Source organism: Schistocerca cancellata, chromosome 3 (genome assembly GCF_023864275.1).
Source record: "Schistocerca cancellata isolate TAMUIC-IGC-003103 chromosome 3, iqSchCanc2.1, whole genome shotgun sequence".
Lineage (NCBI taxonomy): Eukaryota > Metazoa > Arthropoda > Insecta > Orthoptera > Acrididae > Schistocerca > Schistocerca cancellata.
The window spans coordinates 250,561,935-250,580,200 of NC_064628.1; the positions used below are offsets into that span (position 1 = coordinate 250,561,935).

Sequence of the window (18,266 nt, forward strand, 5' to 3'; positions counted from 1 at the left end):
TATGTGTAACACCGATCACGGTCCTACTTAAGACTCTAATTACACTCCTGGAAATTGAAATAAGAACACCGTGAATTCATTGTCCCAGGAAGGGGAAACTTTATTGACACATTCCTGGGGTCAGATACATCACATGATCACACCGACAGAACCACAGGCACATAGACACAGGCAACAGAGCATGCACAATGTCGGCACTAGTACAGTGTATATCCACCTTTCGCAGCAATGCAGGCTGCTATTCTCCCATGGAGACGATCGTAGAGATGCTGGATGTAGTCCTGTGGAACGGCTTGCCATGCCATTTCCACCTGGCGCCTCAGTTGGACCAGCGTTCGTGCTGGACGTGCAGACCGCGTGAGACGACGCTTCGTCCAGTCCCAAACATGCTCAATGGGGGACAGATCCGGAGATCTTGCTGGCCAGGGTAGTTGACTTACACCTTCTAGAGCACGTTGGGTGGCACGGGATACATGCGGACGTGCATTGTCCTGTTGGAACAGCAAGTTCCCTTGCCGGTCTAGGAATGGTAGAACGATGGGTTCGATGACGGTTTGGATGTACCGTGCACTATTCAGTGTCCCCTCGACGATCACCAGTGGTGTACGGCCAGTGTAGGAGATCGCTCCCCACACCATGATGCCGGGTGTTGGCCCTGTGTGCCTCGGTCGTATGCAGTCCTGATTGTGGCGCTCACCTGCACGGCGCCAAACACGCATACGACCATCATTGGCACCAAGGCAGAAGCGACTCTCATCGCTGAAGACGACACGTCTCCATTCGTCCCTCCATTCACGCCTGTCGCGACACCACTGGAGGCGGGCTGCACGATGTTGGGGCGTGAGCGGAAGACGGCCTAACGGTGTGCGGGACCGTAGCCCAGCTTCATGGAGACGGTTGCGAATGGTCCTCGCCGATACCCCAGGAGCAACAGTGTCCCTAATTTGCTGGGAAGTGGCGGTGCGGTCCCCTACGGCACTGCGTAGGATCCTACGGTCTTGGCGTGCATCCGTGCGTCGCTGCGGTCCGGTCCCAGGTCGACGGGCACGTGCACCTTCCGCCGACCACTGGCGACAACATCGATGTACTGTGGAGACCTCACGCCCCACGTGTTGAGCAATTCGGCGGTACGTCCACCCGGCCTCCCGCATGCCCACTATACGCCCTCGCTCAAAGTCCGTCAACTGCACATACGGTTCACGTCCACGCTGTCGCGGCATGCTACCAGTGTTAAAGACTGCGATGGAGCTCCGTATGCCACGGCAAACTGGCTGACACTGACGGCGGCGGTGCACAAATGCTGCGCAGCTAGCGCCATTCGACGGCCAACACCGCGGTTCCTGGTGTGTCCGCTGTGCCGTGCGTGTGATCATTGCTTGTACAGCCCTCTCGCAGTGTCCGGAGCAAGTATGGTGGGTCTGACACACCGGTGTCAATGTGTTCTTTTTTCCATTTCCAGGAGTGTATAATTGCTGTAAATTGTTCTACATGCATGACGCCATCGATATTAGCACACGTAAACATGGAAATAATTTGAACAGAAAACGAATTAAAAACATCATTTCAGTGACTGAGGGTATCTAACATTCTCTCTTATTGTTAAATTCTGAGTACATGTAAAAATTTAGACACACAATTTCGCTCTCTGAAATGTCTTGTTATAACATGAAAGTTATTGGTCCATGACATTTTATCATTTTAGTAAACCTATCTGGCTATATTTTAAGAGCAAGTTAACAAGGGGAACACTCACTCAGGACAACGGGTTGATCTGTGCGCATCAATGTACAGTTTAAAGAACTCTAATGATTAAGTTTCCTATCATAGAGTTTATTACCTGAATTACGAAATGTGTAAATGGCCCATCTTATAGACAATTTGAATGAGCTTACCTGGTTAAATTATTAAAAGCCAGTGAATGGATCCCGAGATATCGCAGGCTTCTACAAAGATCTAGACGCTACTCACCTTCAGAAACGCCACAAATTCATGCACACACGCTAAGATTTATTGTGTTTCTGAATAAATGAGTCCTGTTTGTGCGAGTAGCTCGTAATCAATAAACGTGTTTGCTGAAGGCAAATATCGTGGCAGAGTCTCTATCGCAGTTGAATTTGCAAAGTACATGAACAAATAGCGCGCTAAATAGAATTGTTATATTTAAACTCCCAGTTTAATAGCGGTAATGAACATAAATAAATTTAGAGATAGCATGTACACAAATTGCTGATTATTTCGACTCAAAACACAGCTAACAATATATGGAAGAACGCAATGTTTTACACGTGAACCACGTGGCATTATGTACCACAGCGTAGCAAAAAATTTACCCATCAATTATCCAAAATCTCTAAGAAAATATTAATGGCTCAGTGAATAAGGAAATTATTTAGTTCGTCCCTGATTCTGGTGTACTGTGGAGAAATTGCTTTCTGACTCTCGTAATCTGACATTTGATACTACGTAATACAGCTGCCACTCGTAACGGCACAGTATAGACCTGAATTCGTTGTACCGAATACGCTAAGCTGAGCTGAGCTGTGCTTTGCATTACCTCACATTAATTCGTAGCTCATAACAAAAAAAATGCATGAATCAAATGTCGTGGCAAGTTTTCACATCATTTTTGTCCGCAATGAAAGTGTCAGCACAAAGCTGTACATCCAGACCCAAGCAGCAACCGCCAGCCATCCTCTCGGTCTAAATACAGTGGACTTCTTCTTACGACTAGAATCGTTTGTCCATTATAGTTAACGACAGAATTACAGCAATTCCGTTAAGGGCCAGAGAGTATTACTCACCCGAAAAGTGACACCACAATAGCGTGTTACTCGATTGCTCAGATGCCATATTCATTTTGGCGTATTTACCTAACTTGTATTGTAACCTGCTGTATGCTATTTCAAGGCAACGGACCACTGAAGATATAATACAAAATAGTCATCCTTACTACTAAATGTCAGTTATGACCTATGAACAATATAGGTCTTCATGAAATACTGTGATAACCTGAAACCTTCCCGTCGAATAAAATAATTTAAATACTTTAACTTAATGCGTTTAGACGATAACCTTCCCGTCTAGAATAAAATAATTTAACTTACTTTCCATCTAATGAAAGAAGGAAAGATAGAGAATTCAACTTTTTGTGCCTTGCAGCTATCCTTTCTGGACTTGCTTTTGACAATGTGTCTCATCTGATATTCTTTAGAGTACACAATTTTGTACGCCTTGTGCCTTTATTGGTAACAATATTAATGTGACTGATCAAAAGACAATTATTTCGACGTGAACACATAAGCTAACGCCGTTGCCCTTCGTACTGGTTATCTATGCAGTGAACCTGAAAACACATATATATATTTTACTTACCTTTTATGTTATTGGGTCGCCTCTAGATAACATCATCTGACTGCACGTCTGAATATACTCACTCTGATCTATTGTTCATAATTATTTGCGTCGGCACTAGCAAATATGTGACCTACAACTGTACTTATTATTCATTTGCTTTTTTGATTGAAGTTATTGGTGCAAAAATCAGTGTCATTATTAAATAAAAAAATTGAGGAAACTCAACAAAAGTTAAATCTTATGGTTACTGGGTTCAATGAAAAATAGCACGATATTTACTATTCTGAAAATGATTGAATACAAATTTTTAACTCTTTATAACCACTCAATTTATAAAACTTTAGTTTGGGGATCGTTTACATAAAAAAGATAAAAAGGTGTAACAGCGAACTTACAATATGTAGTTAGCGCTTAAATGTCTTTGATGTCTTCATGACGTCGATTTTTAATAATTCATAAATAATTACTCATTATATAATTACAGTATTCTTCAAGTAATATATCGCTGGTGGCGAACAGGCACACCGCCCTGTCTCTGCATATAACTTCGCTGCACAAAGATTGACTCAAGAGTGTTCTACCAACAATGCTGCGTGCTTCTCGCCACTCTCCCTATGTATCAATGCGCGGGCTCTCCCGCCAACAAAGAGCTTGGTGCGGATACTTCACGGTCACCGTCGATATGCAAAGAACTTAAATGTTACAAAAAATGTTTCTTAACATTTTTCGTACACACCATAATTGTTATTTACATATTTTTTAAGCTTATAAATATTTTAATGGCCTGTTTGATTTTCTATTAACGGGTTTCAAACCGACAAAAAAGGCGATAATCTTATGTCTTCAGTATAGCGTAGTGGATAAGGATGTGGGCTACAGAGTTGAAGGAAGTAAGTTTCCGTGCCTCTCTCTTATTTTTTTGTCATCTATGTGATTTTAGAGTTCCTTTGATTTTGTAACATCTGATTATGAAACACAGGATGACATAAATATTTGGCTGTCTCTCTCCGAATATGTTGCGATTTCCGATTGTATAGTTAGGTAGGAACCTAAGACGACAGATTAAACTGCTGCCAGGTAAACGAGATATGCTTACAGTACACAAAGATCATAAACAGACAGATAATTCACATATTACAAACAACTACAGGCAATTCCTGCTGGTGTAATTCTACCGCTAACGACATGGACTGACGGAGTACATCGAAAAAGATCAAAGAAAGGCAGCACGTTTTGTATTATTGCGAAATATGGGAGAGAGTGTCACAGAAATGATACAGGATTTGGGCTGGAAATCATTAAAAGAAAGGCGTTATTCGTTGAGACGGAATCTTCTCACTAAATTCCAATCACCAATTTTCACCTCCGAATGCGAAAATATTTTGTTGACACCGACCTACATAGGGCGGAACAATCACCACGATAAAATAAGGGAAATCAGAGCTCGTACGGAAAGATATAGGTGCTCATTCTTTCCGCGCGCTATACGAGATTGGAATAATAGAGAATTGTGAAGGTGGTTCGATGAACCCTGTGCCAGGTACTGTGATTTGCACATTATCCATGTAAATGTAGATGTAGATGGCCTTTGTACCATTCGAACGCAGACCGTGCCTTGCAGTGAGAGGTCGCAGTGACTGTCTATTGGACGAGACACTGTTTTCCAAAGAACGCCGCTCTCAGACTATACATCTGGATTAAGAAAAGACCGAGTTCATTTGAGACATCGACGGATGGCACAGAATATGTTAGCATAAGCAGTCGCGAGTTGTAAAACGCGAAACATTGTAAAAGCAGAAAGTTGACACAATTTTCAAGCAACTTTCTAGTTCTCATTGTAACTGAAAATTACTTTAAAACATTTTTCTGTGATGCTCCAAAATACCAATTTTTGTGAGAACTTTTGCTTGACAGTTGTATACTTTCAGAATAAAAGGACATTCCTAGAAGTTTTACATTTTGTAGAGAAAGGTATGCTCTTCGAAATGGTGTTTAGCACAACATTTGTCAGTTGTCTCTTCTGAGATATAATCACTTATTTATGCGACACTCTTTTTAGGTCAGATTCACGCCCATGCATCTGAAAAAAATATAAACCCTAAAGTCGTCAGTTTTTATAAACGAGTTAATGGAAGACAACCTCACCAAAGGGAAGTTTCCTAAGCAAACAGTGTGTGGCAGCAGCTAAGTGTATTATCGTTAAACGACAGACTTTCCCACGACAAGATAATTTGGTAAAACCAAATTTTTAGAATGGCAGACCTTAGAATTCCCAAGTTTGCCATTCGATATCATCCTACCTCAAGAAAGGATGTTGGTCGAACAAATGGCAGGAAAACTAATATCGGAACAGGTTAACAACCTAATCCTGAAATATCAAGTAAGGAGGTAACCGTGTAAGAGATCAGGCTACTTAGCATTGGGAGAAGTTTTGTTACTACAAAATTTATTGACCATTTTGAGTGACCACCGACGCAGAAACAGTGAAGCAGGTGACATAAAAAGTTACAGAATGTGCACAGCGCACAAAATTTAAAAATATTGTACCAACTTTCACAGCTTCTCCATAATAGTTAAATGAAGACAGAAATTCAAATACTGCCAAAACTTTTGAAATGTTCCTTGACTTTTCCACGCTTCAGTTACGAGGCTCTGACTCGATCCCATAAATTTTTGTGTCTTCCTTTGGTCGTTAGCTATCTTGTAAACAAAATCTGTACAAAAACTGAATGCTCTAAGGGTATCCCTATCCGCTTGATAGTGATCGTACCTGTCTATATGTTTGCAATCTAGAGACGCTCAACAACGAGGTTCAAGATTAGCAGAAACGAATCTGGTTAAAACGTAGAAACGGCGATAAAAGAAATGAAAAGCAAATCGCTATAAAATCCCACTCATTGTCTCCCAATCACGCCCATGGTACCCTCGTAAACACCTTAAATCACTCTGTGTAGTACAGCGTTAAAAGTGGTGAGAGGTTCTCAAACTCAGTTAAAATAGAAGTGGACCAAAGGAGTTTGTGGCTGGCTGATCACTTACAAAAAAACACAGATGAGCCAGTCACTCTGGAAACACATTAAAACTGTCGCCTTAAAAGTCGGTCATTGTACAAAACTTAAAAAGAACATCCGAAGAAAACATTATTATGGATTATCTATCCACTTCAACAGCCAGTGAAGTTACCTACAGACCATGGAGAATGTCGGTCAGTACTTTTTGACAAGTTGCTTTCAGGTTATATCGTACGTATTGATACACGGACACCAGAATCACCGCACACCGGAAGATACTGTAGCTTCAACAGGAATCAATGTATTAATGATATGCTCATCCTCGATATGTGATACGAACACTGGATTTTTCTGAGTGGCTGAAAGGAGCTCCATGACAATGGGGTATTTTGTTTCAGCGATAGTGATGAGTCATGCAGTTCCTGGCTACGACACTGAACACTTCCTTTCCTTAATTTTCATGTGGCCTGCTATTTCATAAATTAACACTTCATGCTCCAGCCTTTGTCGGAGGAGCTAGCCCTGGATAGCCAACAATGGTTTCTTTCCCGGAAACAAGAATTTCAGAGACCAATTTCTCGTCAATTCTGGTTCCCTTATCGCATATTCTCAGCTTGACAGAAGCTGAATGAATTTCGTCACCAGATCCTGAACACCCTATCAAGGAAAACCATACAGCTTGCGGGATTATCCTCCTCCTTAGATACATACAACAATTTTGTTCGTTTAAGATGTTGTATAATATCGGTTTAATTTCTGTTTATACGTCCTACGTCCTTAAAATAACGATTATATGGATAATTTTATATAGATGGTGTGATACATGTGATGGTTCCTATGACTGAAACTAGTTTTCAGTAAAAAGAATTAATGTACATAATACGGTTTACTGTTTCTGTCGTCCTCCTGTAAGATTGACAGTGTCTTACATGAACTCAACACCAATGTCAGTCTCGTTTCGTGAGAATGCCAACGACAATCGTAGCAAACAGGCCAATCCTAATATAATCTTACCGCTACTGTTGTGCTTTAGTATGCTTTTACCTAAATAACAGAAAACCCTGTCTCCATATTGCCATGTATAACCCTCTTACTAAATTTAGTTTAGTTTCCAAATTAAGTACACTCTGGGGGGATAGTCCTTTTAATAGAGAACGCTAACCAATAGAGCAACCCTTTTTACAGGATCTGACGGTGTGTTGTGTCTAATGGAAAAGTAAATCAGACTATTCATTTCTTTTCCTAAGATGTTACCCAACGATTAGAAAGAAACGCAGTATGAACAGTGTTATATTGAAGGTAGGACAACTCAGTTCAAAGTTCATTTAGTGTAAAATGTGTGCCAAAGGTCGACAGCCTATCCAGGGAAACAAACAGTCATGTACTGGAAAATCAGAAGTATGAATTTTGCCTACTTTCTTGATGCTTTTTAAGTTGCTTCTTCAAATAAATATTACTCCAAGTAAACTATATTGGTTCAGACACTAGGACATCTTTTTGACTTCTAAACACTTATACATTACGTTTTTAAGAGAGGAAAAAGACCAGTAGGTAACTTCAAGGAAGCTAAAAAGTTTTGGGCTGGAGGGACCTTTAGAAAATCACTTTCTATAACCAACCAACTTAAATACTAAAATACTTAGCCACTAAAGCACGCACTTTTTATGCTGAACATTCACTTCAAGAAAACCTCTCTCTTACTGGAATTTACTTTTAAAAGTTATTACTCTCATTATTTACACAAAACTATTTAAATGATGCGTCTTTATATTATTTGGCACTTCATTAGTCTGTAAAAGAGGATACTCGGATTAATCAAACACAAGGAAGGAACGCTATATAGGTGTATAATTAGGATGAAATAATAGGGTGAACCAGTTTCTTTAAAGTTAAAGAATTATTATTCACTGATAAAATACAGTTTAAATTAATAATTCGCGCTGTACAAAAGAAAAATACCAAAAAAATCTTATCTGTTGACTGTAGGCTTGGGTGTGGCGAACAGTTGTAGCGGTTACACTACCCACAATACAGCCTGTAAGTATTTTGCTGTATGGGCTCAATTTCTCTTCTTGGCGTCGTTCAGTTTTACATACAGTAGCCCAACAGCTCGCAGCTATGCCGTAAGCTGTTTGCAGTCTTCATCCGAGGCATTTTTGTGTGAATTTGCAGGCAAAGCTTCTTCTGCTCCACAAGGGTATTGCCTCAATCACTTCTGTCTACAGACTGTGTGACTTACTTCCCTCGCTTGTTCCAGGTACCGCGCCATTTCGCCCTTGCCACCTTTTCCACTCCCCAGAGCCACTTTCAAACGAAAGCATACTGGCTTTTACATAACACCCATTTCTTACATGTTCCTAAGCGTGACCATTTCTTACAATTGTCAAATTTACATCAACATCAACAATGTATATACACAAATATTTTTAAATACTAACTGTCAACAGAAAATTATTTAACATAATAAAAAATTAACGAAATATTTTACATACATTACTTACATACAATTCAAAGCACTTCAACCTCCAGTATAGTACACTTTACTTTACACATACAGAAAATATAGTACCAATATGCGGAAATTTTAAAGCTAAAAATTATAAAAAAGTGTAGATGATCCATAAACAAATAGTGTTATAATAAAAGCGCCCACCATGGTAGGACATCTGACCACGTGCAGCAACAGAGACTACGGAACAGATTATTTGTGTGATGCACTACGATAAAGCGTCAGGTAGTTCCTCAACTGATCTGACAAAACTTCAGCTGGACTAACAAAACTTACAGCTTAGTGGACACCATTCGAGACATTAAGAATAGTACGTGTTTCATCCACCTCGGCAACCTGTGCCACTGACACCTAGACGAGGCTCAGCAGATGGGCTGGCAAAGGGTTCGGTGATGCCAACATCTGTGGCCAATCAATTTTCCTTCTGTAAGGACGTTGTTAAACTCGTATTCTAGCATACAAGCTTGCAAAAATGGATCTGAGGCTGTCTGTGATCATGATACCAATCAGATACAACCACATAGCTGGGGGGGGGGAGCTACTCCATATGACAAGCTAACCCTTCCGCAATAAACCAGACCACGTCTTGATATTGCAAATCTTGGGTTGATATTGAAATTCTATGTAACATGAATGTTTATGCAGGCGAACGAGGGACACATCATTTTTGAAGCAGCATTGAACTGGAAGTTTGGTCATGTCGAGCACTAAGTATTGCAACGTTGCTACTTGGCGGTCGCACATTTCAGGATGCAGGTATACGCTTAAGATTGCACTAACACGTAGATGTATGGTGGCGCTTTCTGGACCCGACAGAATACAGTATAATATCCGACACTGATGATGAGTTGATGTGTCACACTGTTTAGGGAAATATAGTCGACATTTACAAATACACACATACTATAAAAAACGTTGTATGTATGGCTATGTGTGCATGTGTATATGTTTCACATCTCCTACTAAACCACGAGACCCATTCCGACGAAACTTGGTATACATATCCCTTAATGCTGAGTAACTATCGCTGTGGGGTAATAACCACCTACCTATCGTAGTTCAAGAGATATGACGTCTTAAACAATGAGATTCGTGAAAACTACCGAATCATGCATGACGTTTAAATTTATTACTTTTGCGCTACTTACTCTACTCACAATAACTTTATCAGTGGCTATCTACATGTCCCGTCGAAAGTACCTACAAAATTATATCACGGTACTGCTCATGGTTCAGAAGATACGACGTCTTCAACACAGATGCATGAAAAACTGCCGCATCATGCGTGATGTTCTATAACGTATAGTCTGAACTACTAAGACATCTCTACAGTCAAGTCAGCTTAAGGAAATCACTGACATCCGGCAGCGCTTTTGACCGACTTCAACTGCGATGTCCAAACGACTGTAGGTGAAAACAATAGCCATCTATAGAGTTACGAAAGCGGCATTGCCATAGAGACGTTTACAAAATCGAGTTGTACACACGCAAAGCAGCTGCGCCCAGCGTACTTGAACTGTCCGCGATCACTTCACACAGAGTATAGATAATAATTTCAAATGTGTGTTCACAAATACATGTAAATGAATTTTTGCCGTATTATACTACATAGTTCACTTTTCTTGTTTGTAAGTGAAAACTGTCAAAATGAATATCTGTGTAATGCCGGGTTTGTCTGCTAGTATGTAATGTTATCATTTAGGAATATCAGTTATGTCCATCAGTTTTCTTTGAGCAAATCATCAAAGCTATTATTTATCTTATGTTGAGTATTTTTTTCGTTTCAGAAGCCATGCGTTTCCTGTTTCTCGTCTACAGTGTTGTGCTGGTACCAGTTTGCTTGCAGCAAGAAATATCTTCCACTGACATTCAACAGGTATCTGGCTATTACATATGTTATGACTAAGTAAATTTCAGCTAAGTGATTTCATCCCCTCGATCTATTTGCAACGTGGCGTTTACTCGTAATTCTATCGTTTCTGTCTCTTTAGTGAAAGATTGTTTTACAGAATCCCAAGGCAACCATTGAGGATGATACTTATTCCACTTCTTTATTTTCTGTTATGATTTCCCTAAAACAACCTCATAGCAGTAAAATCTAATCATTTCTCATATCCCTGTCAGAGAAAATATACGAAGCATGAAATGTTCCAGGTATGAACTAAGAACACTTAAAGACCTAAACAGTTCCAACTGTGAACATTTTAGGTTAGACTTTACGGATATTGTTATTGATACCGAATGAAAATTGTTAGCAGTCACTGTTTGTTTGTACCCACAACTAATTTCGAAGGTTTAACCTCCATCATCAGTTAGATTTACATGTTTTAGTATAACATATGGGTGTATTGTGTTATTACTTTCGGTTAACTTGTGCCACTGTCTAGTGGAGAAACAAAAACACTACTTCAGAATGTGGTTCTGAGGAGGTTTTTACAGTAAAATCTAAACTTATGTCTAAATATGAAGATAAACAAGTAAAACAGAACACCTCCAGTGCTCACAGGCTCCTTTCTCTGATGTAAACCATAATATGTAAACCGTCATGTTTTGTAAACAAAGATGGTATCTGGAAACTATCAGATGCAAAGAACATCTAGCAAATTAGAAACATCATCTCTAAGTACAAAGAATATAGACAATATCATAACATTATTATTTTGAAATAAGTTTTAAAGGCTTGTGGAGATATTTGAGTTGCTGAATACATACGTTGGAACAAATATTTCATGAGTTATTCAAATCATTTTCTGTCAAGTTTATATAGTTGAATTTCAAACTGGTCTATTTTGTCAAGTGAAATGTTGCATACCCTAAATACAATATGTAGTTATGAGTCAACTTTGATAAAATTACATACAGATAACAATTTTGTCTGTGATTCAGAAATAGGAGTCAAACAAAGTATGGAAGCAGAGAGAGAGAGAAAGAGAGCACTTTCTAAATTCAATAATGTAGGCTGTTGTTGAAAACAGAGGTGGTACTATTGTAAAAGTTGTAATTTATGATGGATTATTCGACTTGTTTTCTTTGGTGTTTGTATGTTTGGAGTGTTTTAAGGATGCCTAATCTCAAACGACCTACCTGTCTGGCCTATGTAGAAATAGTCACAGTCCAAACATTTGATTTTGTACACATCTATATGATGATGATGTCCTCCTCGCCGTGTCCGGCGACAGCGACTCCGTCAGTCTTCTCTGTCCTTGTTGTGGTAGGCTCGGATGTGGCTCGCGAATCCGAATTTCGCTTTGAATATCCTGTTGCATGAAGCACAGTGAAGTTGACCAACAGAGCTGTAAGTATACGTGTAGACCGGCTTGAGCTGAGATTTTCGGAGCTCTCTTTTAGCATCCAGGTTCATTAGACGCTTTTGCTCGAACTGTTCGATGCTCTTATGTACAGTTGATCGCCACTCCGAACGGCGCAATGCTGGCTCCTCCCAACGGTTGCTTGGAATGCCACAGGCTGCGAGGTGGCATTTAATGGTGTCTTTATATCGCAGGTGTTGACCACCTTTCCTCCTCTTCCCGCACGAGAGCTGCGAGTAGAACACCGCTTTAGGTAGCCTACTGTCATCCATGCGTACTATGTGACCACTCCATCTCAGTTGATGTTTCATTATTAAAGCTTCAATACCAGCCAGCTTCACGCGGCGCAAAATCTCCGTGTTTGGGACACGGTCTTCCCATTTGATGCGCAGAATTGATCTCAGACATCGAAGATGAAATTTATCTAGCTTCTTAATGTCAGCTTTGTAACAGCACCAGGTTTCCGAGGCATAGAGTAAGGTTGATAATACTACTGCTTTGTAGACTACAATTTTTGTTTGTAGTTTGAGATAATGTTATTTCCATACTCTGTCATTAAGCTTACCGAAAGCTGAGGCTGCGCTGGCTATACGCGCTGCGATTTCCGTTGTCAGGCTGTTGTCACTTCTAATTTGGCTTCCCAGGTATTTGAAATTTGACACATTTTGCAAGGGTTTGTTATTTATCTCAATACTGGAGTCATCTGCATTAAGACCTCTAAGTGGCTGTGTGAGAACTTGCGTCTTAGTGATGCAAATGGCTAAGCCAAATCTTCTGCAGGAGGCATTTAGCAGATTTATGTAAGTCTGAAGAGTTTCGCAAGAATTAGCCATCATGCATACATCATCCGCGTAGAGAATCTCTAAGATGGATAGTTTGGTTACGCGACTTTTTGTTCTGAGGCGAGAGATGTAGAAGACACTTTTGTCTGTCCTTGTGTCGAGACTAATTTGATTACTACAGGCTTTGGTCGCGTCTCTCATAACAACTGCGAAGTAAAGTGAGAAGAGTGTGGGAGCCAGAACACAGCCTTGTTTTACACCACATGTCACGGGAAACTGTTCTGAGAGCTTGTCCTCATGGCGGATTTTTGCCATAATGTTTTCATGAAACTGCCGAATCAAACTGACAATTTTGTCAGGGCACCCAGTTTTCTTTAGTATGATCCAGAGAGCTTCCCGTGGGACACGATCAAAAGCTTTTTCCAGGTCTACAAAGCACATGAACAAAGGCCGATGTTGCTCTAAGCTTTTCTCTTGCATTTGTTTGACAACAAATATGGCATCCACTGTGCCTCTGTTTGGGCGAAAGCCACACTGGGTCTCTGGTAGCAGTTTTTCTGCAAAGTGTGTTAACCGGGTGTTAATTATGTGGGCAAGGACTTTTCCCGTTGCTGAGAGAAGAGAAATGCCCCTGTGGGAGCTGCAGTCAGATATGTCACCCTTGCCTTTATTGATCTAGGAAATACAAGCATCTTTCCTGTCTAGTGGAATCATTTCATACTCCCAAATCCTTAAGATCAGAGCAAGCAATGGTTTCTTGATGTTTGGCCCCCCATATTTATATAGCTCTGATGGCAAGTTATCTAATCCTGCTGTTTTGTCATTTTTCAGCTTAGCCAGTGCTGAAATGAATTCATCGTAGGAAGGGGCATCCGAAAGTTGTTCCTCAACTGGCAGGTCTTCAAGTGCTTCTATGTATGGAATATCGGTTGTCTGATGGTCGGGATTAAGAACGTCATTAAAATGTTCCGCCCACCGAGACAGGATGTCACTCTGTTGCGTCAGCCGACAACTTTTAGCTTTGTTATAGACTGGTGCTATCTTCCCAACTCTTGGACCAAAGATAGTTTTCAGGGACTCAAAGAATCTGCCCGTTTGGTGTGTGTCGGCATATAACTGTATTTCATTTGCTTTATTTGCCCACCAACTGTCTTTGAGAGCACGTACCTTCACTTTCAGATTGCAATGCGCTACTCTACGCTCGTTATCATCAGGGGTGCGAAGAGAGGTTCTGAAATCATTAATTAGCTTTCTGCTCTCTGGATCTGAGTCGTCAAACCAGTCCTGGTGCTTCTTCTGAGGCTTTCCCAAGACTTCTGAAGCACAGCCACGCAGTCTGCTAGCGTATGCACTCCACTGTTCATCCACAGGGGCAGATTCAGATATCAAAAGGCCATCGACACCAAATTTTTCATCCAGTTGTGCTCTCATAGTCTGATCATTGGCTAAGATTTTGCAGGACAATTTTGTTGGTATTTTGTGTGAAGCTCGGCGTGGTGCCTTCAAAGTTATCTTTAATTTGGACCTCACGAGTCGATGGTCTGTCCATCCCTGAGCGCCTCTCATTGCACGTGTGACCAGTGCGTCACCAAGATCTTTTTTCCGTACTATCACATAATCCAGAAGGTGCCAGTGTTTAGATCGCGGATGCATCCATGTCGTTTTATATTTATATGTTGAAGTGGATTACCTGTGTTGCTGTTGTAAAGTAACTTCTGCCCAATCTTGTTGTCAGTGGTAAGGGATATAGTTATGTGGTTTTGTTTGAAGACAGTGGCGATCTGATATCAAACATTACCTAGAAATGGGACCGTATGGGAGACGTTATTTTCCTTTTGTTTTTTGTAATGTGCTTTCTTTGCCACTGTCGAGTGTTTTAGGATGTCTTATATGGAGCTGTTACAGCTATTTGCAATATCTGTTTGTTTTATTATTTCAATTTCAGAGAGTGGTAGTTGGATTGCTCTGTTGATCATGTACTGGACTGCTGCCGTTTCATGGATTGTGGAGTGACAGGAGGAGCTGAGGGTAGTAGTATGTGTTTTGGAAGGCTGCGAATAAATTTCAGTCTGGTGTCTATTATTCTTTATTCTAACGGTGAGTTCCAAAAAATACTGTCACCAGCTGGAGTTCAAGAGTGAATTTTATATTTTTATGGGAATTGTTGAATAACTGGTTCAGTCCATTGATATCTTTTGTGCCAATGATTAAAATGCTGGTGTCATCTACATATCTGTAGTAGTAAATGATGTTTTTCAGGAGGTGGCGATTGTAATTCAGGACTTCCTCTTCTGAATTGTTTATAAATACTGTACCTAACGATTCAAAAAGGTCTGAGCTCATTGCTAGAACACCTGTTTGTTTGTAGAGTTTATTGTTGAATTTGAATTAGTTGTTGGAGAGTATCCATTAGTTCAGTAATGTGAGTGGAGGGTATTTTTTGTGCTTTTGTAGGTTGGCATTAATTATCTGTAATGCGGAATTTATTGGCACAGAGGAATAAAGGTTTTATGTGTCAAATGAGGCACGTGTGGCTCCATCAGTCACTTCTATGTTTAGTAAATTCTGCTGTGGTTTTCAGTGTTTTGTTATTATTGAATGTGTGTGTTTCTTTGAGAATTTTGAAGAGCTTTTTGTTGAGAGTGAGTGTTGAGCTGTTTCTACCGTTCGCTATGGGCCTCATGAGGATCCCATTTTTTTGTTTCTTTGGTTGTGATCTAAAGCAAGGTGCTTGTGGACTTATTACTACAATGTTTTTTACTTCTTGGATGGCGAGTATGAAATTTATGTTGTTTCAGATACGTTTAATCTGCGTTTTTTTCTATGTATGTTGCTCTATTCATTGACCTTGTCTCACATTTATTGCATTATATTTAACTTAATATTTAACTTAGTCTTAATGGTATATGTGAGGGCTTCTTCTTTTCTTGAAATGGAAATGGTTTTACAGCCTCCTTCTTAACAATTTCATTTATTTTGTGGCAGGCTGTCATTTTGCTTCTTAAAGGCATGATTGAAATCAGTCTAACACTAGTGATGATCTCCTCTTGCTTCTTTTGGTACAGTGTAGCTTGAATGTTGTGTTTTAATCATTTGCTGAGCAGTGCCTCTTCTTCTGCAGTGAATGTTATGTCGGTGCTGTTGAGAAAAGGTGTGTAGAATGTGTGTTTCTTTCAGCTGTTTCCGTTCAATCTGGGAGGTAACTGTTATTTCATAAGTTTAGCTAGCTTTTTCCCGCGCGTGGCTTTCGTTTTCTGTACAATAAACTTGGTATACTTTCTTAATTTTTCAGTTATGGAATCATATTGAAGACTATAAATTAACTTTCCCAAACGTAGCTCTTTTCTGTAAGGCTGTTTTCTGAACCCTTGTTTTTTACTATAAAGTTCTGTTTGTCGTTCACTCATAGTTTTCATTCGTTTTTTTAATGTTTTCTTTGCAGTGTTTTTGTTGTTCTGACGTCAGTCTTGACATAGATTGGAATAAAGCTGATTTTGTGACAATTTCTATTGAAGTGAACGTGCTAGCGTCTCTGTAACTTTTTCTGAGGTGTTTTTGTAATCGAAAATAGCCTTATTGCGAGACTGGGTGGATTAACTTTAAATGCCTACACTTTAGGTTCAACTTTACCATGATTGTTATTGATATCGAATGAAACAATAAGTTTGTCACCAGTAACTTTTTACTTATATCCACAACGCATTTCGTAGGTTAAAACCGCCATCATCAGGTGGATTTACATGTGTTAGTATAACATATGCGTGTGTTGTGTTACGATTTTGGAGTAACTCATGGCACTGTCTAGTGGGGAAAAACAGATACCTGAGCAAAGGAAAGGACCAGCACATCAGATAAAGCACTGAAGGGATTTTCATACAGTTTATATTTAGAACTTCTTAGAATATAGCCCTGTGCTCAGAGTCGATGTAAGCGTGCCTCACCATCCTGCCTCCGAAGCGATAAGCGGAATTCGAAGAAACTGTAATGCACCTGTGGTTTAAATTACTCTGAGAGAACACTGAAAAACAAAGAAAAATGCCCTGATTAAACGCCATTTTGCCTCTATGAATTTTGGCACATGAAAATACCTGTATTATTACAGTGCCATGTGACTTCATTTCATGAATAACTTAACATAGAAAACGCTTATTACAGGAAACGGTTAAACTTGGCATAGATAATGCTTAATTCAATAATGTTAAAGTTTTCTAACAAAATAACTACCATTTCACCTAGGAAAACTTTAATATGTCTTAGCTTATAGGCAAAACAAGTACATTGAGCTCTTAGTTTGATTAGAAACACTTTTCTACAAAAAACGCGAAATTATTGTATAGATGAAGAATTCAGCATGGAACATGACATATGTATTGTGCTGAAGGTTTCGATAAAAACGTACCATCTGGAACCTGTTAGAATCTTACTAGAACACTACAATCAATCTTACGCTCTCTGAATGAATGCACATCATGAAAAGCAATGCCTATTGAATAAATAACTTTGCTGAAGGCAAATGATTGCACAACGATCAACATTACTGAATAACTTAAGACCATGGCAACATGGCTCCTTGAAAATAATCGTCGTATATTTACCTTCGATTTATGATAGGCAGTCTTGGAATAACAGTGAAAATAGCTTGTATCGCTTGATTTTTGTTGGAGCCAAAGGTAGTTTCTTACACGAAAGAACGTAACTCATGTTACAAGAACCACGTGTTGGCTATATCCCAGCAAGACTACGATTTCACTCACAAAATATTCAGGAATGCAACGAAAATGCGAAGAATCAGTAGATGAATGAACCGATTTACACTAATCGGTTACAAATCAAATGCGCCACACTAAACTAATCCGCTTATGCCACCAAATTATTTGCAGTGGCTCAGTACAGACGTGAGCACATTACATCAGTGGCTCAAAGGAGCACATTTGCAGTAAAAATTACCTCATTTGCCACCACTCATGCATAGAGAAACGCAGATCGCACTTCTCATAAGTTTTCACATACAAATCCAGGTCGTAATCATCCACAGCTCTTTCTGCCTCACTGTATATCAGACGACACACACTTCCCCCTTACCAACCACACCACGCCACAGACAAAAACGGAATCGAACGGGATAGGATCTTTGTTATTACTTTTCTTTTTTTTTTTCAAAGAAAAAGTAGCCAGGCTGTCAGCACTGGCAGCGTTGAATTTTTATTGGTCGAGCCACCATTAACCCCGAATAACGTCGTTAACGTAAAATATTGCAGCTAAGGCAGGAGTAACTACTCCACAGATATCGACAAATGGGCAG

The 18,266-nt window shown here is 39.8% G+C and overlaps 1 protein-coding gene across 1 annotated transcript in view; it reads left to right on the forward strand.

The window, feature by feature from the left end:
• Positions 1 to 18,266, forward strand: part of LOC126174889 (uncharacterized) — an 89,773-nt gene that overhangs the window by 55,659 nt on the left and 15,848 nt on the right. Inside the window, exon 2 of the mRNA XM_049921312.1 lies at positions 10,662 to 10,750. Coding sequence (XP_049777269.1) covers positions 10,667 to 10,750 — 84 coding nt within the window. The 5' untranslated portion in view covers positions 10,662 to 10,666. The remainder of the gene's footprint in view (positions 1 to 10,661; positions 10,751 to 18,266) is intronic.